The sequence below is a fragment of the Notolepis coatsorum genome (genome assembly GCF_963971535.1).
Source record: "Notolepis coatsorum genome assembly, chromosome: 1".
Taxonomy (NCBI): domain Eukaryota; kingdom Metazoa; phylum Chordata; class Actinopteri; order Aulopiformes; family Paralepididae; genus Notolepis; species Notolepis coatsorum.
This window is the reverse complement of record NC_140165.1, coordinates 314,187,136-314,210,431: the sequence shown is the minus strand read 5'-3', so window position 1 is coordinate 314,210,431 and position 23,296 is coordinate 314,187,136. Positions and strand designations below refer to the sequence as shown.

The 23,296-nt window shown below is 42.3% G+C and overlaps 1 protein-coding gene across 1 annotated transcript; it reads right to left on the bottom strand.

The window, feature by feature from the left end:
- Window positions 1-845: 845 nt before the first annotated feature.
- On the bottom strand, window positions 846-20,597 carry calm3a (calmodulin 3a (phosphorylase kinase, delta)). Its single transcript, XM_084322062.1, has 6 exons — window positions 20,374-20,597; window positions 12,538-12,568; window positions 9,623-9,766; window positions 5,542-5,648; window positions 3,436-3,571; window positions 846-2,837 (listed from the first exon to the last, which is right to left on the bottom strand). Exons 1-6 carry the CDS (start codon window positions 20,374-20,376, stop codon window positions 2,809-2,811), a joined length of 450 nt encoding a protein of 149 aa, XP_084178188.1. The 5' UTR covers window positions 20,377-20,597; the 3' UTR covers window positions 846-2,808.
- Between the last annotated feature and the right edge of the window lie 2,699 nt (window positions 20,598-23,296).

Here is a 23,296-nt window from a genome sequence, read left to right as displayed (position 1 = left end):
GATTCATCGACACATAATCTCCTTACCGTACAAACACACACACGATTAGCCAGTCTACCTGCCCCAGATAGAAACCTTTGCGCTAAAAACCGTGAGCCACGCTCATCAGCTGCAGGAAGAGTGGCTGTGGACGGGGGGGGGGGGGTTGCAACCCTCTCGCAGGCCCGGATTACCGGAGGCTCTTGCGGCGAAATCCCATGAGCCACCAAATATAGCGCGTGCCCGGGACAAGGATAGTTCCTCTTAGGGACCGGGGTGACCGACGATGACCCAGTCTGAGGCTGCGGCAGACGGCTTCAAGACGGGATTACTGCTCCCTCACAGCAGACAGCCAGGGCCTACATACTGTTGTGGTGACAAGACGAGAGAGACTGACAACACTGTGGAGAATATTCTATATAAATTTATACAGAATATACAAGTGTTGTACAAATATTTAAATAATTACCTTGGTAACTGGTGGATTTATAGAACAGCTTTTATCCAAAGCGCTTTACAATTTGTTCCTCACATTTTACCCGTTCACTCACACACCGACGGCGGAGGAGGACACCGTGCAAAGATGCCGACCTGCTCATCGGGAGCAGTTAGGGGGTTAAGTGTCTTGCACTTCTGACACGCTGCCCGGGGAATCGAACCGGGAACCTCCGGATTACCAGACGGCTACTCTACCTCCCGAGCCACTGCCTTGTAATTAATAGATTCACGAGATGTTCTAGATGCAGCGGTTTCAAATTTAAACTAGATTAGTACAAATGGAGGATCCACTAGTATACATGTAGAAAAAAAAATAAAAAAAAATAAGTAAATACAAGACACAATATGACAACTGGAGACTGGTAAAGTGGAGTGAAGTCCAATCAATTTATTGATTCTTGGAAAACAATATTTCACATCTTTTAATTCTAAGCTACTTTCAGAAGTTAACAGTCCATAACGCATTTCCTTTCAGACATTGAAATCAAGGGTAACCGATTAAAGAGCCTCGATAAAACAAAAGCTGAGGCTCAAGTTCAAGAGCTCAGCGGAACCGCTAGAGGTAACCCCCGCTTTAGCCCGTCCGTTAAAATTAAGATCAAACCGTTACGGACCTCTCAAAACCAACCCCGTATAATCCATCGCTAAAACCCCCTAATTCATCCCCCGTCTGAAATACCGATTCTAAATGTCCCCTTTGAAAGATATCAACCCTCTGGGAGGGGAGATAATAAAAAAAAAAGAGAGAAATACACCAGTATTTGCGATATGGTATATGCGTTCCGCTCTGTAGAACAGCAAGCAGATTGAAGCTTGGATCACCGGACTACCACGTGAAGATTGGACACATCGACGATAACGAGAGATGGGCGAGACGAACGGGTGGTTCTAGCAGCAGCAACGACAGCAAAATTTGGTTTATTTTTTTCTTCTTCTTCTTCTTCTTCTTTAAGAACAAAAACATATTTAAATATCGATATATGGTTTACACCAAAGTGCAAATATATGTTTGTAGAATATATATATATTCTTTTTAGTATATTAATTTATATAGTCTAATTAACTACAAGTCATCTTGCAAGAAGGTTGAGGCTTTTAGATTATTATGGCACATTTCAAAAACCAAGGAGAAAACATGTCACAGGTCATATACTATATCAACAATAAGCAATGCAAACTTTTACGATACACCAATATATATATATATACTGTGACCAAAGTTTGTAATCAATACAATATTATTGGATAAAACACATTTAAAAAGCATAACATTAACATCGTCTCATCGGGATATCCGTTCAGCAGATTAAATATCTTTACAGCGATCGCCTTTTCTCCGAGTGTGTTTTCACAATGAACATCCTGAAACTGTACAACCACACATACCTAACCCGACTCCAGATCAGCGCTGCAGGGAGTTTAAAAAGCCCACGTCTCCGAAAAAACGAAAAGACAAAAACAGCCTCTCCCAGAAAAAAAATGTGAAATGTGAAAATATATATATATAGCGGGGGAGGGAGAAAAAAAAGATACCTTCTTTTAGATCTCCTCGCAAACGGTTCGAGGTGGGAAGAAGCCTCGCCTTCGACCCAGCACCCAATGCAACATCCTACACTGAAACATCACGTCCTTGCATTAACCGTTAGTGACACGTATTTTACAGATATATAGCTATATATTCACGTATATACCTCCAGTGTGTACACAATCCAAACCGCTACCTCCGACTAAGATCAGAATCACCCCGCCGTGACGAGAGACCGCCATTGGCGAGGGCGCATGCAAGAGGAATACTTACGACCCCATTCAGTGTTAGAAATCAGCACTGCCATTTGTGCGAGAGATGTTGAATTCTCCTTTTAGATTTTTTTTGGGAGGGGGTGCGGAAAGACTCAAATCAGGTTTTTCTGAGCAATCTCTGGCACGGGTTCCTAGCCCTCTGCCTTCAGAGTGTTGCTCTTTCCTCTAATTTAGTCAGGATCTAGGAGACTAGTCGGGATCTAGGCGACTCTGTAAGAGCCTTGGTCCGGCGGGAGGGGCGTGGCTTCAGCCCTCTGAAAGCTTGGTCCATTAACTTCTCTGGGGGTTATTCTGTAGGTGAACTTTTAAACAGATACCTCAGAAGTAGTTGGATTTGATAAAGGAAAAAAAGCCAATTACAGAATTTAGTACTTTGTGATTTTTCTTGTTTTTTGGAGGGGTTGGGAAGGGGGTGGGCGAGAGTTTTATAGTTTTGGTTTGATAATTGTATTTTTTTTGTTTTTTTCTTTCTTAAAGACAGAGTGATCTTAGGAGGACAAGCAATGTGAGAGAGAAAGGTGACGGCCCTCTTCACTTGGCAGTCATCATCTGGACAAACTCTGCAAGGAAGAAAAAAATCAATGTATCAGAAACACAGGCATAAGAAAACAAGGCATAAGAAGAAAGCATCCACAAGATAAAACATGAAAGATTCAGGACTAGTTAGTCGAGTGGTTCGACTATCATCCATTCTTCCTTTTCTTTCTAAAGTAAAACTTGGCACAGCAATGTTCCAACAAAAGGTTCCTTGCTCCATAAGGACTCGGGTAAAAACACAAGGACTCTGACAAAGTCACAAGGACTCGGGTCAAAACACAAGGACTCGGCTAAAAACACAAGGACTCGGGGGGGAAAAAAAGTTTTGAACAGGGAAATCTGTAACACTAAAGATGGCGGCAACGACAAAGAATTGCTGCAAAATAAACATAACTTAGTTGTTTAAATAATAATTAAAAAATATTATAATAATAATTAAAAATAGATATTTATCGATCAATTTGTCCCGATTTATAGATTCTTCCAAATGGCATATCGTCTCAGCCATCTTCTTCTTTCACATTTGCACTGAGAGAGGGGGAGCAGGCCACTAAATCATTCAACAGGAGAGGAGAGGAGATGAGAGCAGAGGCAGCGTAATGTCCACAGAAAGCGTCTCACCCTCGTAGTTGACCTGTCCGTCTCCGTCGATGTCGGCCTCACGGATCATCTCATCCACCTCCTCGTCCGTGAGCTTCTCCCCCAGGTTGGTCATGACGTGCCGTAGCTCTGCCGCGCTGATGTAGCCGTTACCGTCCTGCAGGGGGTGACGGAGAGAGAGAGAGAGAGAGAGAGAGAGAGAGAGAGAGAGAGAGAGAGAGAGAGAGAGAGAGAGAGAGAGAGAGAGAGTTATTTACAGATTGCAGAATGGGTACAATACAGTACAGCTCAATACAACAACAGTGGACTGGAGGATGAAGACCAGAAAAAGACTTTTGGCTTTTTTTACATAAGGGTCCTCCATTTTCAATTCAGCAAAACATTTAGAGACATACAAAAATATACAGTAGTTTCATAAAAAGATTAAAAAAAAAGGCATTAAAAAAATAAAATATTTATAATTATAAAAAAAAATTGCCACAAATATCGGTATCGGTATCGGCCGATTGTGATAGTTGAACAATCGGTATCGGCTGACATTTTTCGGTGCATCCCTAGTATCGGGTGGTATCGGTATCGGAAATTATGAGTTGGACAATATTGGTATATCAGATATCGGTAAAAAAAAAAAGCCAATATCAAACATCCCTAGTAGTTAGAGACCATTGACTGGAGCCGTTCCCCTCGCTGCACGTTATGCTGGGTCAAGGACCTTGAAGCGGATTCGTGCAGCATTGGGAAGCCAGTGGAGCTCTCACTGCCCATGTCTTAGGACAGTTTGGTGTATTATTGTATCATTATTCTCCTCAGGAAAACAGTTTGCGTGCTTCGGTTCTCGAGTTACAAGACGATATATCCGGCGAGCGTCATTTGACAGGCCACTCCGCCAAGTGACCACGTACGGTTCTGAACGGTCCCGAACTGACCAATCACCGCTGATGGTGAAAATGATTGATCACCGTTGTAGCAAAGAAATGTCTGCTCCGAAAGCGATCCCAGACGGGCAGGTGAGAGTGGGGGACGGCCATTTTGGATAATCACGCTGAATTATTGCAGTACACACATTACAAAAACCTTTCTACAAAACAAATTTTCCATGGGATTTTTATAAACTTTGTAGTGAAAGGGTTAACCTTCTGTAGTGTGGTAGTAAAAGGGTTAACCTTCTGTAGTGTGGTAGTGAAAAGGGTTAACCTTCAGCTTCTGTAGTGTGGTAGTAAAAGGGTTAACCTTCTGTAGTGTGGTAGTGAAAGGGTTAATCTTCTGTAGTGTGGTAGTGAAAGGGTTAATCTTCTGTAGTGTGGTAGTGAAAAGGGTTAGCCTTCTGTAGTGTGGTAGTGAAAAGGGTTAACCTTCTGTAGTGCGGTAGTGAAAAGGGTTAACCTTCTGTAGTGCGGTAGTGAAAGGGTTAACCTTCTGTAGTGGTAGTGAAAAGGGTTAACCTTCTGTAGTGTGGTAGTGAAAAGGGTTAACCTTCTGTAGCGTGGTAGTGAAAGGGTTAACCTTCTGTAGTGTGGTAGTGAAAGGGTTAACCTTCTGTAGTGTGGTAGTGAAAGGGTTAACCTTCTGTAGTGTGGTAGTGAAAGGGTTAACCTTCTGTAGTGTGGTAGTAAAAGGGTTAACCTTCTGTAGTGTGGTAGTGAAAAGGGTTAACCTTCAGCTTCTGTAGTGTGGTAGTGAAAGGGTTAACCTTCTGTAGTGCGGTAGTGAAAGGGTTAACCTTCTGTAGTGTGGTAGTGAAAGGGTTAACCTTCTGTAGTGGTAGTGAAAAGGGTTAACCTTCTGTAGTGTGGTAGTGAAAAGGGTTAACCTTCTGTAGTGTGGTAGTGAAAGGGTTAACCTTCTGTAGTGTGGTAGTGAAAGGGTTAACCTTCTATAGTGTGGTAGTGAAAGGGTTAACCTTCTGTAGTGTGGTAGTGAAAGGGTTAACCTTCTGTAGTGTGGTAGTGAAAGGGTTAAGGCAAAGGGGACGTGAATAAGTAGACAGTAACTAAAATGATGTACATTATGGGACTTTTGGCATAAATTATCGTACAAAGGGCAAAAGTATCATAGAAATACGATAATTATCGTACACCAGGCGATGCTACACCCATCCGGCTATCTATCCATCCACTCGTCCCTCACCTTGTCAAAGACTCTGAAGGCTTCTCTGATCTCCTCCTCACTGTCTGTGTCCTTCATCTTCCTCGCCATCATGGTCAAGAACTCAGGGAAGTCGATTGTGCCGTTACCTACGAAGAGAAGACAGAAAGACACAGAGGAGGCAGAGTGTAAGTAAGTCCTGCTGAAGACGTCACAATCACACTGCTTCTAGCTTTAAGGAATACGTCGTTGCAGTTCATAAATGTAATTGTCCAAGGTCATTGGTAGGGATGGCAGGGTTCCCACAGACATTGCTAAATGAAATTCAAGGACTTTTCTAAGCACTATTTTCCATTTTAAATGGTATTTAAAAGGATACAATTCATTTTTAAATGCGTTTTTATTTTTTATATCCACTTTTTCTCCTTATTTTTCTATTTTTCTCCCATCCCAATTTTCGTAATTACAATTCTCCCCTCCCCTGTCTTGAACGTTGCTAGACTATGCCCCCCACTGGTCGGCTGTAGTGAGGATAGAAGCCTTGCATCACGTGTCCCCTCCAGTACACGAGGAGGCAGCCTGTCGCATCTTTACACCAGACAGCTCTAACTCTCAGTGGCGAGGAGTAACGCGTGGGAGGCTCACGCTGCCCCTGATACTTCCTGTTTCTGCTGTACAGGAGTCACCCAACCGACCTGTAGGAGTCGCTGTCCACAACGTCCAATCCCCACCCACCGGCTTTCCCACCCTCTAACACTGCCAATAGACCTATCTCAAACCCTGCCCCTTTTCTTGATCCTCCAATGGAAGTCAGAGGTAAGCGACAGCTGTGATTGGAGGATCAAGAAAAGAGGGCAGGGTTTTGAGACAGGTCCATTGTGTTAGTATGACGGCCGGCCAAGGCGGAAGCAACGCAGAGAGCTGGGCACGATACCAGCATATCATCATGAGTTAGTGGCGAGCGCCTTGCCCACTGCGCCACCCACAAATGCGTTTTTTAATTGAACTGAAAATCAGATCCAATATGTATGGCTTAAAACCTATTTCCGTCAATGAGATTAAGAAAATAATATTTCTTGATTCAGAACCAATTTTATCATGGATGAACAACTTTCAATGTGAATGGTTGATTTGAATTTCAATGACTTTTTAAGCACCTTGTTAAAAAAATTGGTTGTTTAAGGAATTCCAGGCCTTGACTTTTTTTTGACAAATCAAGCACTATAAGCACTTCCAAGGCCCTTGTGCGAACTTTGGGATGGGCATTGATTTTCAAATATATGAATAATTCCTGTGGAAACCAGAGCCACATAGCCTGGTAATCTACAGGCCCATTATATACGCTCAGGTTACTTATTCATAATTTTCTGTGAAAAACCTAAATAAACACAAAACTCTAATAGGGTTTTTTTTTTTTCAAAAATCGAATTAACATTTCCAAAGTAAAACAGAGTTTGAGGCGCCAAGGAACAGTCTGGGTCACTTTCCTACAATCCAAAATCTCGTGGAACCGTCAGTTTGCCCAGGCGAGGTGGCGAGCGGGCGGTCAGTCCGCTTGTGTGGGAAACAGCCGTTAACGGTGGACGAGACGAGCGCATGGTATACGTCCGACAGTTCGGGCACATGACAGGTTTAGTTCAGTCTATGACCGTGATCACTAAAAACAACAACTGGGCAGAGGAAGCTCCACACACAACATTGTACCCTTCAAATTTAAATCTTAAAAAAATGTTTTATGGAACAGACTACCTGAAAATATAAAAAGGGTACTTACTTCCAGATTTACCTTCAAGACCTCCTTAAAAAGATTGCTGCAAAATGGTTCTTAATCTGCAATAATTTTTCTGTCCCCTGTATTGGTTTTAAGTATTGGAACCCCTGTAGGGTCATTGTTGTTTGACGAGGTCTCTATTGATGTGAAGTATTGTTTTTTTGTATGAAGTTATTCATATTGTATCTTGGTTTATGTTCCCTGCGCACACACACGCGCTCACATACATTCACTTCACTCGTCTCATTTCAAAAGGACCACAAACTGTGGAACGAGTTGCCCCCCACATTAGGCTGGCCCCAACGCTCCCAATGTTTAAGCCCCATCTTAAAAAACCCATTTGTTCTCCCTACAATTTAAAAAAATGTAGTCTGCTTTTTTTTTTTATTATACTATATTATGGTTAGATTGTGAAGCACTTTGGTCAACCTTGTTGTTTTTAAAACGTGCTATATAAATAAAGCTGGATTGGGATTAGACAATGGAAACGAGCTCCAGGGCTTTATTGCGTTTTTATCCGTTTGATCAATATTCTTTGCATTGTATTGCGCACTCCTCGTTTTATCGCATCAATAAAAGACATCAATCAATCATGCGACATTGCGGAGTGCGAGGCGGACGAGAGGGTCATGAGTCACCCGGGCCCCATTACCAGCACAGGGGGGGGGGGGGGGGGGATTTGGAGAGAGGCGAGAGCAAATCCTTCTCCCCAAAGTGTTTATGCAAAGCAGGCCCTCCGTGCAGATTCAGACCGGGCAGAATCAATAGCCAAAGCCTCAGGGGTCGTAGCAAACTACACGCAGCCCACTGCAGTCATGGGTGGTTTGTTATCGCAGCGCACAAGTGCTCGAGCCGTGGCGTTAATATTCCCTCTTGTAGTCAAATGAATCCCCAAGGTAATTCCTAATCTTAAACCACAAGGCAGGACAGTCAAGGGATACACTCGTGTTGCGCAATACACCCATACTAGAAAGGTATCGCAATACCCAGCTGTTAAAAACGGCTCAATACTCCCATTTTATTAGTATCGATAACTTCTAGAATAATACAGAGATGCTGTATTTTGAGTCAAGTGGATGCGTGACCGGAGCAGTGTGTGTGAGAGAGTGCACGCTTTGCGTGGTGGTGTGTATGTAAATGGTAAATGGCTGCATTTATATAGCGCTTTTATCCAAAGTGCTTTACAATTTTTGTTCCTCACATTTTAGCCATTCACTCACACACAGACGGCGTAAGCGACCATGCGAGGCGCCAACCTGCTCATCGGGAGCAATTAGGGGTTAAGTGTCTTGCTCAAGGACACTTCGACATGCTGCCCGGGAATCGAACCGGAAACCTCCGGATTACCAGACGACTGCTCTACCTCCCGAGCCACAGTCGCCCCCATATTAATGTGTGTATATATGGTGAGTATGTGTGCGAGTGAATATATGGTGTATATATATGTATGTGCGTGTATATATGATGTGTATTTATATATGGTGTGTGTATGTATGTGTGTATGGTGTGCATGTATGCGTGTGAGTGAATATATGGTGTATATATATGTATGTGTATTTATATATGTGTGCATGTGTGTGTATGTATGTGTGTATGGTGTGCATGTATGTATGTGGATGTATGTGTATATATGGTGTGTGTGTATTAGTGGTGGGGGGAAATATCGATACAGTATAGTATCGCAATACTTTGCGTGGCGATACTGTATCGATACAAGGATGGCAAGTATTTTTTTGTATAAGGAAGTTGCATTGTTCATTTCAATACCTGTAATAGTACAGTAGTCCACACACACACACGTGTGCATTCAGTTAAGTTGGAATATGACTGTAATACAAACGGTTCAGTTTGTCAGGTACATGCAACACAGATTATTACAGTGTTGACATCTGTCTGCTTGAGAAAATCCCATTTGCTGCAATAAAAATGATTGAAGTGAGATGAACAGACTGAAAACTTTATTTTATTAGATAAAACATGTCGACAAAGTTTTACTTTGCAACTGAAAACGGGTAATAAATCGCAATATATCACAATATTAATATCGCAATACTCGGCATATCGCAATATATTTTGAATTGCAATACTATCGTATCGTGACTTATGGTATCGTGATAATATCGTATTGTGAGGCCTCTGGTGATTCCCACCCCTAATATATGTGCATGTGTGTGTAATTGTGTATGCATGTGCGTGTATGTATGTGGGTGTACTAGTATGTGTATATATGGTGTGTGCGTGTGTGTGTATGTGCGTGTATGTATGTGGGTGTACTAGTGTGTGTGTGTGTGTGTGTGTGTGTGTGTGTGTGTGTGTGTGTGTGTGTGTGTGTGTATAGTGTGTCTGCCTCACCATCAGCGTCCACCTCGTTGATCATGTCCTGCAGCTCTGCCTCGGTGGGGTTCTGGCCCAGCGAGCGCATCACGGTGCCCAGCTCCTTGGTGGTGATGGTGCCATCGCCGTCCTTATCGAAGAGCGAGAAGGCCTCCTTGAACTCTGTTTAGGAACACGGTGGCAGAAGCAGTGGGGCGTTAGTTAGCAGTGATGTCCCGTATTGGTCTGCTTTATGGAATAATAAAAACTTCTAGATGTCTGTTTTCCATCTTCTGCTGTGTTTTTTTTTTTTTTTTTTTTTTTTTTAATCTTTTCCCTCCTCCCTTTTCCTCTGATTTTATCCCATCCCAATGTTAGTCGTTATGCCAATTCCCAATCCCCTTCCTGGTCGCTGCGCACTTACCCCCCACAGTCGGTCTGGGAGAGTGGAGGCTATCACGTGCTTCCTCCGACACACGTCCAGCCAAGCAACCGCTTCTTTTCACCTGGCAGCGCGGACTCTCACTGAGAGGGTGTAACGTGTGGAAGGATCACACTACCCCCCTTAGATCCTATCCGCGCTGAGCAGGCGCCCCGACCAAACTGTAGGAGTCGCTGTTTACAACGACCCGGACCCACCCCGCCAGCTTCTCCCACCCTCTAATACTGCCAATTGTATTAGTGTGAACGGCCAGCCAAGCTGGTGACAACGCCGGGAGCTGGATTCGAACAGGCGAGTCCAGCGTCTCCGGCGTTGGTGACAAACGCAATCTCCGCTACACCACCTGACCGCCCAATGCTGTGTTTACCGTTATCTGTTTGCGAGTGCTCCCTTGACTGATGGCCAGTACCGCAGGAAATTTTATTAAACATTCTATATGTTCGTGGGTTGGCCAGTCCTGCGGGAACTTTTATTAAACATTCTATATGTCCGCGGGTCTTGTGCAGTGCTCTCATGGCGCTGTCAACAAAGCGAGCACTCAGAAGCCAGTGACCGTGATTGCATAATGTTTTTTTTCATTTTGTATACTCGCCAGACTGGCGAGTGGTCTTCATGAATAACTCGCCAAACGTAAAAAATACTCTCATGGGGCGGCTACGTGGCGTAGTGGGCAAGGCGCTCGCCACAAAATCTGGAGACGCTGGGCTCGCCTGTTCGAGCCCAGCGCTCCACATTTGCTTTCAGTTTAGCTAGTCGTTCATACTAATACACATTGACCGTATTAGGGGGTGGGAAACTGATGGGTGGGGATCGGGCGTTGTGGACAGCGACTCCTACAGGTCGGTTGGTGCGCCTGCACAGTAGAATCAGAAGTGTCGGGGGCAGCGTGAGCCTCCCACGCGTTACTCCTCGCCACTGAGAGATCGAGCTGCGCAGGTGAAAAGATGCGACTGCTGTTACCTCAAGTACCGGAGGGGACTTGTGCTATGTATGACTTAGTCCACATTGCAGCCGGCTTGTGGGAGGCAAGAAACAGTGTTCGTGACAGGGGAGGGTTGAATTGGATGATACGAAATTGGGATGGGAGAAAATATAGAAAATGGGAGAAAAGTGGATCAAAAAAAAATACTCTCATTTGGCGAGTAAAGTGGCCTAATTTCCTCCCCTGCAGACAGGCCCACTCTATGCCAATTCCATGCAGCTTGGGTTAGAAAGCATGCAGCTTTTTGCATGTAGTACAAATACGTGCCATCTGTGCAGCGGTCCTTTCAGCAAGAAGTTAGAAAGAGTTAAAAAAGGGATCTCTCTCTTCACGTTGCAAGGCCAACTCAAGCCAACGAAGGACGCCACCTTCTTTGGCAAGATTCTTGCCAATCCACAGCCCTACAATCAAGCATCCCTCACAGAAATACGTGCACTTCTTCCAGCGCTGCCGTAAAATGCGCTTTTAATCCAAAAGCAACAAGGATAAAAAAAGACCCAACAGCGGTCCATCCAATGCGATTAAAACAAATGAAACGGACAGAGTAGAGGGATGGGTCGTTAAGACCACAGGCTGTGTCATGTGTGTGTGTGGCGGTATGCCAGCTACTCCCTACCATGTGCTGGAAAGGAGCATTTCAACGGCCACATGGCCCAGAGCCTCGTAGCTCCTGCCAGGTTAAATAAACTGTCCCTCACCTCACCACGCCTGGTGTGAGGCCAGTGAGGAGATGTGGTCGAGGACCGAGAGCTTTACCACTAGGGTTGGGTACCGTTCACATTTGAACCGATACCGGTTCCTGGTGGCCGGGCAGTCTATGGCATGCAATCCGAGCACGCGCTTGAATGCGCGCAGGACATTATGACCGGAGAGATTTAAATGTCGGACTTCCAACAGATTTTATCGGTAAAAACGGTAATTACCGGATAACGGAAACCCTGACTTAGTTATGTATTTTTAGGTGGATTTTCTCAAAATATGGCTAGGGCTTAAGAGGTTAAGTCCAAACTTCTCAATTTCAACATTGTTGTTAATTTTGAAAATGTTCTTATCTATTGTTGTAATACAACACACAGAATAAATCACATGATTATGTATTACGTTAGTAAATGTTTAAATATCCACATTATCTGGCCATCTTCAGTAAATATGATCAAACTTCTCTGACCTCATCTGGTCTTTCTAAAGACCCAAGAGACGGGACAGTAATATATATATATATTTGTGGAAAATGCTCCCTCTTGTCTAGCATATTACTAGGGATGCACCGAATGGGAAATTCTTGGCCGAAACCGATACCGAAAATAGGAAACAGTTGGCCGAAAACCGAATGCCGAAAGGCCAAAAATGATTCATTTCGGTGGCCGAAATTTCGGTGCATCCCTACATATTACACTCTTATACTAAACATGTAAAGGTACCCACATTTTGGTAACGATTGATCTAGCGTGCATCGGTACTCGGCCCCTTAAAAGTACCGTTCGGTACCCAACCCTATTTACTACATTCAGGGCTTAAGGCAACACTCACCAGCGATCTGCTCCTCAGTCAGTTGGTCGGCCTGTTGGGGAAAAGAGAGGAGTGTCAGACGTTTGTAGGCGAGGTCTACTTCTTCCAGACATGAAGCGTATCATGAGTCAGGTTTATTTTCCCTGATGCTTCAGTATCTTTCAGTCGATATTGAAGCATTTGGATAGGCTAATTGTTATCGAGTGTTATGGGACTAGTGTGTGATGGCTAGTGCTAGCAGCTATAAGCCAACAATTAGCTTGTTATGTTGAACAAAATAGGGATGTGCAAGGATATCCGGTTAGCCAGTCAATATTACTGGTTAAATGGTTGATTCACTGTTGGTTTCTTTCCAATATAATTTTGGAGTCTTTTCATTGCAATCAGGACCACGGAGAGATCCCAGCAGCCTGCCTTCAAGGTCAATCAGGACCATGGAGAGATCCTTGCTGCCTGCCATCAGGTCAATCAGGACCATGGAGAGCACCCTGTAGCCTGCCATCAGGTCAGTTCATGTGTTTTTGTGTTGTGTGGACAGCGATTTTCAAAAACACCATTGGTGTGGACAGGAATTTATTCATTTACTTTTTTTTATGGAAGGGTGAAAAATGCATCAGTGTACTGTTTCAGGCAGTTTTACAAGTGTTTCTACTAATGGTAATTAATTACAGTACTCATGTAGGCGGTGCGCTGTATATTTGTAGTTAGCAAATTCTGCAGTAGCAAGTACTGTTGGGCGTCGTTTGGATTTTACAGATTACGCTTCTCGTGTGATGAGCAGCAGCAGTGTTAACTCATGGATGATCTCTGGGTGTAGCCTATGTTGTGCGGATAGTCTGGTTTCACAGTTTTAGCATGATGTTTTATAGATGGTTAGGTTAAACAGGTTTTTGTTTTTAAGAGGGGGGGGGGGGTATGATCGGTATCGGTTGATACTCAAGTCTGTGACATCGGTATCAGACATGAAAAAGTGGTATCGTTCCAACCCTAGTGTGTCTGTATACCTTTGTGGGAAACGTGGTCATGGGGCAAGAACAAACGCAAAGTGTTGCCATGTTACGTGATACCGCTTAGAAGTTGTGTGTTTTTGTTATAGGCCACTGCCTCGCCCCCTTTTTGCCAATTGGCACAAACAGTTAATCAGCCATCCATTGGCTCACGACCAACCGTTGTGCAAGTCTGTGAATCCATTTGGAAGACAAGTCATGAGCCCTTTTGCAATGGGCCACTCCCACTGCGATGCCCTTTTTTTGCCAATTGGCATGAACACGCACACTTGCCAAATCTCTGCCTCCTAGTGTGGAAACAGTGGCTGCTAGACGGTAGGGAAACTGTTATAGCTATAGAGCTGCTGGTCGCAGCTAGAAATGACCATGGTTAGAGTCAAGTGTCTGCAAATTCTGTCTCTGATCAACAGTCTTATGAAAAAGCACCACAGGGTGGTACTTAGAGACTAGAGCCATATGGAATCCGCGATCACGGAATCGCGCAATAAAAATGGAATCAACTATAAAAAAAAATTAAAATTAAAACGTTTTTTTTTTTTTTTAATGTTGTGGGACTTGTACAGCACTTTGTTCAACTTCGTCAGTGCTGTAAAGTTTAAACCTTTTTAAATCGTAGACAAACAAAACACTTTGCTTTCATGAAATATTGTAAGCCGTCATTTGAGGCTTTATAAAAGCAGCACAATGAACACAAATCTGTCAGTGCAGAGTCCGACCTCATCTTAAATAACAAACAGCATTGCTTGTTGTAGTTAACAAAGAGAGGCAAAGTTGATTTAGCAAAAATATATATATATATATATATATATATATATATTTTTTTTTTTTAATAATCGAATTTTATTTTCATATTCGAATCCCATGCCCATCGAACGAAGCTTCGAAGCTTCGAAGTATTTAAGACAGCCCTATTAAATGGACTGTTATATCTTATTAAATTGTGGACATTTATTCATTCCCACTTATTAGACACCATTTCTGATGGTAAAATGAGCGTACAAAGCAAAATACAGAATTCTGAAATATTCAAACGGAAAAAACGGAATTTGGAAAAAAATAAAATGGAATTTGGAAAAAAAATTAACAGATTTCATATGGCTCTATTAGAGACTAGAGTTTTGGCTCTTGCTCCTCACCCTAGGAAAGACACGTTCATTAAACACACCATGAAATGACATTTAGCGGCCAACAAGCTTCCTTACTGTGATGAGTTTCCGAGCGAAACAGGATAGTCGGGCGGGACTAGGGCTGGGCATCGAAATTCTACAGTTTTATGGCATTGATCGGATTACTTCGATACTATCGAGTATCGAAAAAATTCTGGGTATCGAATGCGACACAGTCATTTGATACCACATTTTTATACCCAAGTAGTTAATCTCATCAGTGTCCGCAAGCCAATACGCGTGTTTGTTCCAAGATATAATATTTCATCTGTTCCAACCACAATCCTAAAATCAGCAGTAAGCTAGCCCTCACTTTGCCCTCACAGAAGAAGCCCCCTGGCAAAATAGGCTTATAAAGTCACTGTGTTGGTGTTGGGGTCTCACACCCATGTACAAGGTGGTGTAGTGGTCACCGCACAACACGAAGTTCCTGGGTTCGATTCCCGCTTGGGGACCAGGTTGTCAGGTACCCAGGTGGGGTATCTCTAGGGATGGGTACCGTTCACATTTGAACCGATACGGTACTCAGCGGTACCTTTTTTGGGTACTTTAGTCTCTAAAAATCTAATATACCCATCTCAGTTGTGAAAAAGAAATATCCAAACTTCAAATAACCACACTTTCGACAGTTTTCGGCTTGCCATTGCCCCGACTGCTTTGTTGTTGAATCAAGTCAAATCCTAGCGTATATTGTGCGTGTTAACGTTGACCAAAAATTAAATAAAAAGTAATAATAATACGTGTAAAAAAAATTGCTGTTTTTTTTACAGTATCTCACGTGAATCGATACTCTGTAGTACCGACGTGTTTCGGTAAGTACCTTTAAAAGTACAGAATTCGGTACCCATCCCTAGGTATCTCCCGGGCCTTTCTGTGTGGATGTTCTTCCCGTGCTCGCAAGGGTTTCCCCATCCAGAAAGAGATAAACCCAATGGAAAAACATGCAGAACAGATCGACGCCAACGCTGTTGCGCCTCTGACCAAGACAGACGGGAGCTCTTGGATTCGAATCAATTCGTCCAGTCATACCTGCTGCTCCAAAATCAGCTTTTGCATTCTAGTAAAACAACCGAGACATAATCAGACCCCCGCACCCCCCCCCCCCCTCAGAGCCAGCTTTCTACTTCATGGAAGACCTTTCTGCCGCTCTCGTGCGAGGTGTCATCGGGCCTATCCGAGTCAGTCAACCTTGCTTCACTTCAGGCTGAGGAAGTGTGATGAGAGACGAGTATAAATATTCCACCGCCAGAAATACACACACCTGCTATAATTAGTGAGGCACGAACAGGGTCGCCAATGTAGCACACTGAATATCGCCAGCACTAATAACTACTACTTTGTGCCTTTTTTTATATATATATATTAAGGCTGTCAAATATATCGCGTTAATATCGCGTTAACTCCCGATTCTATTAATGCCACTAATTTTTTTAACTCAAGATTAACTAAATTTTTTTTTTTTTTACTAGACTTCACTCAGGTGTATTATTGATGCTCTCATTGATACTATGTTTGTTTCTGAAGTGTGTGTGTGTGTGTGTGTGTGTGTGTGTGTGTGTGTGTGTGTGTGTGTGTGTGTGTGTGTGTGTGTGTGTGTGTGTGTGTGAGATATAGAGAGAGAGGGGGGTGATAGAGATGAGGAAGGGGCAAAAGAGAAAAAGAGCTGAGAGAGTGTGTGTGAGGGAGAGGGGGGTGTGTGATTAATCAGCCCTTGTGTGTGTGAATGTAACAAGTTCCTAACGTTTTCTTTCCCCTATTATTTCATGCACACTTTATTCATTGTTTTAAATTATTATTTTCTTATTTTGTGCATCACTCTGTTTTGAATTTGATGCAAATTTGCAATGCATGAGGGTCATCCTTTTGTGTTAAATGGCTGCACAAAGCAAGCATTTGTTGACTCGCATGTTGATAAGAGTATTAAAACTTGGAACTTGAAAAAGATCTGTTTAAGGTAAAAAAGAAAATTTAAAAAAAAATGCGATTAATTTGCGATTAATCGCGAGTTAACTATGGACAATCATGCGATTAATCGAGTTAAATATTTTAATCGTTTGACAGCACTAATATATATATATATTTTTTTTTACTTTTTTTTTTTTATATAACTATTGTCAAGCCTCGGCTTGCAGGGCCTAGGCCTCTGGCCGAACATACAGGCCAACTGTTGCCTTGAGAATGTGTATGTGTATTAACACTTTCAATGCCCAAAACGTGATCAGACGTTTTATCAGCCCAATGCCTGAATGCCCACGACGACAATTATCGTTTTATTTTTTTATTAGCGATCTGAATTCATAATTTCATCAACCGAGTCTCCCGTTGGTACGCAGGCCCTGTAGGAGCTCAGATGTGAAAAAACCGCCCCTATCGGCTCCCAGATGGTAATACACCCTTTTGGAATGGACTCAATGAAAATGGATGAGAAAAGAAAAATCCGGAATCCACATTTTACTTCTCAGGCATGTAACCCGAGCTGATCGGATTCATTGTGGATCCTCAGAACAGCGTGGAATACATATGTACAGTATGTAGCGTTGGATCAATAAAAGCGATCGATTTTTGGAATGGCGATCAGGAATTGGAATGATATTTTTGGAGAACATCTGATCTGAGGTAAGGAATCTATTTTACAAGTCTTGGGATAATCAGAGTTGTATTTGCTGAGATCTCAGCGTTCGCCCTGTGTGTGTGTGGGCGATCGCTTTGAGGAAATCAGATAATCGATTTTTCAGATCGCCTATATAGCGTGCATACGTACACATATACTATCGATAATCTAGCGTTTATTTGAAAACGATTCATAAATAGGCCGAAAAATGACAACGTTTTTGTGTATTCTAGAATATTCCGGTAAAGGGCGATTATCATGGAATATTTATATTTTCCTTGAAAACGAGGGCTTTTCAAAATGCTATAAAAAAACAAAAATGAACAGATAAAAAAACAATCCGCTTCGACAATGTTGACTGGAAAACGAGTCATTGATAAGCGACAGGCAGATTAGACACATAGCCATAATTTAAAACATAGATTAGGCGTTATTAACATTGAAGTGGATGGTGGGCAATGGGCATTCAAGCGGTAAATCAAGATTAAGCTTGGGCTCTGAAAGTGTTAAGGCTGAGACCACTTATCGATTTATCTACAATTATCGATAACTGCGTAAACTCGATAAGTGGCATTTTTTTGCATGTGTAAATACTATACTAAAATACTATTGTGGCATGTTTTAGTTAAAACATCCCCATTTCATGTAAATTCAGTTGAATTGCAAGTCTGTACTGTGCATTCAATATGCAGTGCACTGCTCCATCACATCCAGTGTGTGTGTGGGGCGGGGGGATCCTCTCTGTCTCTGTCCACCACCATCCATCTGGTGCTGAAGCCAGCACTGTGTCTGGATCAGTGCACACAGTGCAGTCCAGTGTTGGGAGATTTACAAGGCTGCAGTGTTGGGTGCTGAACAACCGAGGAACATAGTGTTGCAGGCTTTGAACCAGAGTAAGAAACAGCTGATCCTTTTAGGACCAGTGTGTGTGTGTGTGTGTGTGTGTGTGTGTGTGTGTGTGTGTGTGTGTGTGTGTGTGTAGGACAGGCAACCGATTGTATTGACCGAGGGTGTAAGGGGAACCCAACATGAGCCCGATATAAGAGCAAATGGCCACCGTGTGAATATGGTCAATGGAGATTATTTGATAATTATTATGTCTTATCTGCAGTCTGGACAAGAGCATATTAGTATATTGACGATTAAAATAGTGTAGGCTCCTTTTAATTCCCCTACGTGGCAGGTGGCAACAACTTTTTAAAACAGATCTTGTGTCTAATTTTATTTATTTATTTAAGATCCCCATTAGTCACTGCCGAGCAGCAGCAGTGTCTAATCATATGGTGTAAAACACAAACATAATAATAATAATACAGACTTGTGGGCAGAGGCCCACTCCTATCCACAAAAACAGAAATTATTAAGGGATAAAAGCTGAAGGCACACCAGGAGGACAAGAATTTATTCGTCACCCAACAACTGGGGCCTTTTATAGTCGCATTCCTAATTTTTTTTTTTTTTGCAGAGCATATGCACTGCGGATCGCGTCAGCCTACTGCACCAAGCATGGTTTGGTTCAATGCGGGGGGAAGGGAGGGAGGCCTGCTGTGGTAGAGAGAGAGAGAGGGGAGAGGAAGGAGGGGTGGCACCGAGGATCATTCCGGAGGAGCAGCAGAATGCGGTGCAACGTAGTGGTGCAATACGTGTCAAGAAGAAGAAGAAGTCAAAATGTCTCGTGGTGGCTAGACCGGCATCACGTTAACCATTTTTTTTTGCATTTTTACAAAACTATATAACACCACATTTGTGAGTGACAATCAACAGCTAACCTTTATTATTACGAGCCGTGTAATGGACTCAAAACAAATGGCTACTGCGCATTCATGGGGGTGCATCGTATGATCACAACAATGCCATATACAGTACATATACGATGGAAGTCATTAAGCATTTATTAGAAAATAGAACATCTATAGAACATCTATTTTTACACCCCAGCACCACCACGCCCACCACTCTCTTGATTCAAAGCTGCAGAGAGCAGACAGACCTCGACTCGAGCTCTTGAGAGAAAAGGTCTCAAATAATAATCCAACATTGGCCGACGTTGTTGTTGCCACCAACCTAAGTCATTCTAACGGGATATTATTATGCAACTTTCTTATAACATTAACATAACATGTTCCATTATTAATATTTCCTGTCGATCCTTATTGCTATGCAGCTGGTGTTACTAGTGGCAACAGTTGACTGGGTCCGACAAGTACATTATATATCTCTATAGAATATAACTATACTATAGGAAGGAAGGAAGGAGGTACTAATAGTATAGTTTAGATACATTTAAGAGTTAAAATTGTAAATTGTATACTGTATAGTAGAAACCAGTTTCTCAGGAACTTTTTTTTTTACCATGTATATCTTGTGTCTCTTACCTATTTTATTTATCTATGTTTATTTTTTCTAGTATGCCTATATTGTATTATTGTATTTTGGCACAATCAATGTGGGCATGATGATCACCCCACATTTCACTGTATGCAGCCCTGATGGTATCATGTATGTGACAAATAATAATAAACCTCTTGATTCTTGATCTCAATGGCAGTAATAATGGTTTAATAGCTTTAAGGAGGGCATTGCTGCTGCTGCTGCAGAGATTGTAATGAATGTGCATCATATTCCTGAGAGGTGATCTGTTATGGATTGGATTGATTGATCGAACATTTTATTAACAGATTGCAGAATGGGGTACAATACAGTACAGCTCAATACACACAATTGTTAATAAGGGGATGCAGATCAGAGAAAGACTTTCGTCTAGTTTACATCAGGGTCCCCCATTTTCAATTCATAATAAAACGGACCGTTCGTCACCATTCGTTACTTGACAGTTAGCTGAAGACACTACCGTGCCGACGACTAGCTCGCCAAACAGACGGGTTAACCGGCCAGATAATTCAGACAATTGTAGCGTATTACGGTCCTCCACGTTAATAATGTGCCAAATATCTATCTATCTATCTCGACCGTTCAGACTGGTGCGAGTGATGTGTTAACCACGTTAGCTGTGAAGCTAGCTAGCTAGTAGCGCTAACAGAGAGCTAGCATGAGTGCTAATAACGTCACTTACCATCGTCCCGACGAGTCTTCAGTTCACTTCAAGCACCTTGGAAACGGAAAAACAAACTACCTAAGCAACAGCCAGTTAGTTAGAGTAAGCAACTGTTTTTTCAAATAGCTTTATTATCCGATGTTACTCTTTATGATTATTATTGCTAGTTGGCTTGTATGCTACAATAATTGTCACTAGAGGCGAAGTGATCCATCGACGTAATGTAGCCCGGAAACTGCCGCCCAGTCGCTTCGTTTGTATGTGATATCCCTCCGCGATGACGTCAGACTTTGAGTAGGGTCCAGCTGCAGCGTCGGAGAATCCTCTCACTGGGGCAAGCCTGTGGCAGCCACAGAGAGAGCGCGCTGATTGGCGGAAAGTACGGACGTTTCTCGAAGTACTCGGAGGTGCATCTGCATGAAGTGAGCATGCAGGGGCGGACCTTCCTACAGGCGATATAGGCGGTCGCCTAGAGCGCCACCCAGAGGGGGGCACCAAAAAAAATAAAAAATTTATTTAAATTTTTTTTTCTCTGTGCAGTTTTGGCGCCCCCCTCAATATCTGCAACCATTATTTTTACATAAAAAAAATTCTAACATAAGGGGAAATGAGCCAAAAATCTAAAACGGTCGGTCGGTCTGAGCCTCAGCTTTAGGTGTTCACAGTCAGAACATGCTAGAGCGCTGTGCATTGATGGGTATCGGTCAAGTGTTTATAGAATTGAGCGTTGAGGAAAGAAAGTCTAACATTAGAGAACTATGAAGAGGCAAAAGCCATAAAAAAAGAAAAATTACAAAAAAAAAAAAATTACAAAAAAAAAAAAAAATCTTTTTTTGGGGGGGGGGGGGGGGGGGGGGGGGCGGCGCAGTGGTGAATCTCGCCTAGGGCGCCAAATGTGCTAGGTCCGCCGCTGAATCTCTAAGCCATCCTAGGTTGTCAAAGTGGGCAGGGGTGAGGTGGGTTCTAGGAGTAAGGTCAAGCAGTAGTCTGACCAGTTTGTTTTGAGATGTTTGCAATTTTGTTTTTAGCGCCTTTGAGGTGCTTTGGTACCATGAGGTGCAAGCATAGTCGTAGTACCCTTGAATGAGTGCTCCTGCCAGAGTCTTCAGGGTATTCCTGTTTACCAGAGAGGAGACTGCGTTACTCTCTGTCTGTTTACTCTCTGTACTCTCTCTCTGTTTTTAATATTTTAGGATTTTTTTTGCTATGCGACTTACTGTGAAGCACTTTGGTTGACGTGTGTGTCATGTGTCATGTTGAAGTGTCATGTCTAAATGTGCTATACAATTAAATTCGATTGATTGATTGTCACAGTGATCGCCTGGTTGTTCCCCACTTAGGTTATCTAACTATTGCGTCGCTGCAACTAGAAACACTGGCCTAGCCTGCTTCTAAGTTATGTGGCCTGACTGCAAAAAAAAAAAAAAAAAAAAAAAAAATATATATATATATATATATATATATATATATATATATATATATATATATATATATATATATATATATTTTTTTGTATTAGTACAGGCAGGTGGGTGTACATGGTCAGTAGCGAACAGTAACAACATATTTATAAATCTGCACTTAATGGGGCACTTCGCCAAAAAACAAGGTAGCAATTCCTATGAGACAAGGTATTGCTATGTTGATACCCACCACTGTGTCCTTTATGAAAAGGTTGGATGGACTTCCCCCTTACATCACATCACTGTTACATTTACATTTTACATTTTGTCATTAAGTTCTGTACGACAAGTCAGCAGGAAGGGTACAACTCTTACAACTGAGTAAAATGTTCATCAAACAGTGCTGAAACGTGGGTGCTGCAGTGTTGAGTGCCTAGTAGTAAAGACATAGTATAGTAGGAAGAGTGCATGATAGCAGGGCCGGACTGGGGAAATAATTCAGGCCGGGAAATATAGTGCGAAATATAGTTCCAGTCAGGCCACTTTTTAAGCGGGGGGTCTGGGGGTCCCCCACCAGGAACATTTTTGTTACAAGGACTTAATTTCCTGCATTCTGGTGCAGGAATGTTTGAAATTGTACACTTTAAATGCCAGTGTTTGTGATGGCATCACAAATTATTGTTAAAAAAAAGAAAACACACAAAAATGTAAATATCTTCAATATATCAAATGCAATGTAGATTTTTCTGGGGGGAATTATTACAGGCTAGCATGTGTCAATGATTAGCAACAACACTGATTTTGATGGATTATTTGTTTTTTGTAATGTCAGATTTAACAACAACTCTTTTCAGAAAAGTGGTAGTATTTCATTTTTAATCTGACGTTACAAAAAAACAAACATCTAAAAATTTAAATGGTTATGATCAGGACTGAAGTTGAATAAAAGATGTATGACTGTTTAGACTGCGTTACTCTCTGTCTGTTTACTCTCTGTATACTCTCCGTCTGTTTTTAATATTTTGGGACTTAGCACTTTTCTTTTTTTTGCTATGCGACTTACTGTGAAGCACTTTGGTTGACGTGTGTGTCATGTGTCATGTGTCATGTGTCAGGTCTAAATGTGCTATACTGTACAATTAAATTAGATTGATTGATTGTCACAGTGATCTCCTGGTTGTTGTTCCCCACTTAGGTTATCTAACTATCGCGTCGCTGCAACTAGAAACACTGGCCTAGCCTGCTTCTAAGTTATGTGGCCTGAATTTTTAATTTTTTTTATATTATTATTATATATATATATATATATATATATATTATATATATTTTTTCATCAGCACAGGCCAGGCCAGGCCAGGCCAGAAAACTCCCGGTGCTCCTGATGGCCAGTCCAGGCCTGCATACTGCCATCAATAAAAGCACTTGCAGTGTACATACATTAGTATTTAGTAATGCATAATTGGTAAAAAAATTCAATCTTTGCAACTTCAAAGAAAGCTTGCTGTATTACCTACCTCACACACAGCAGTAGGGTGCAG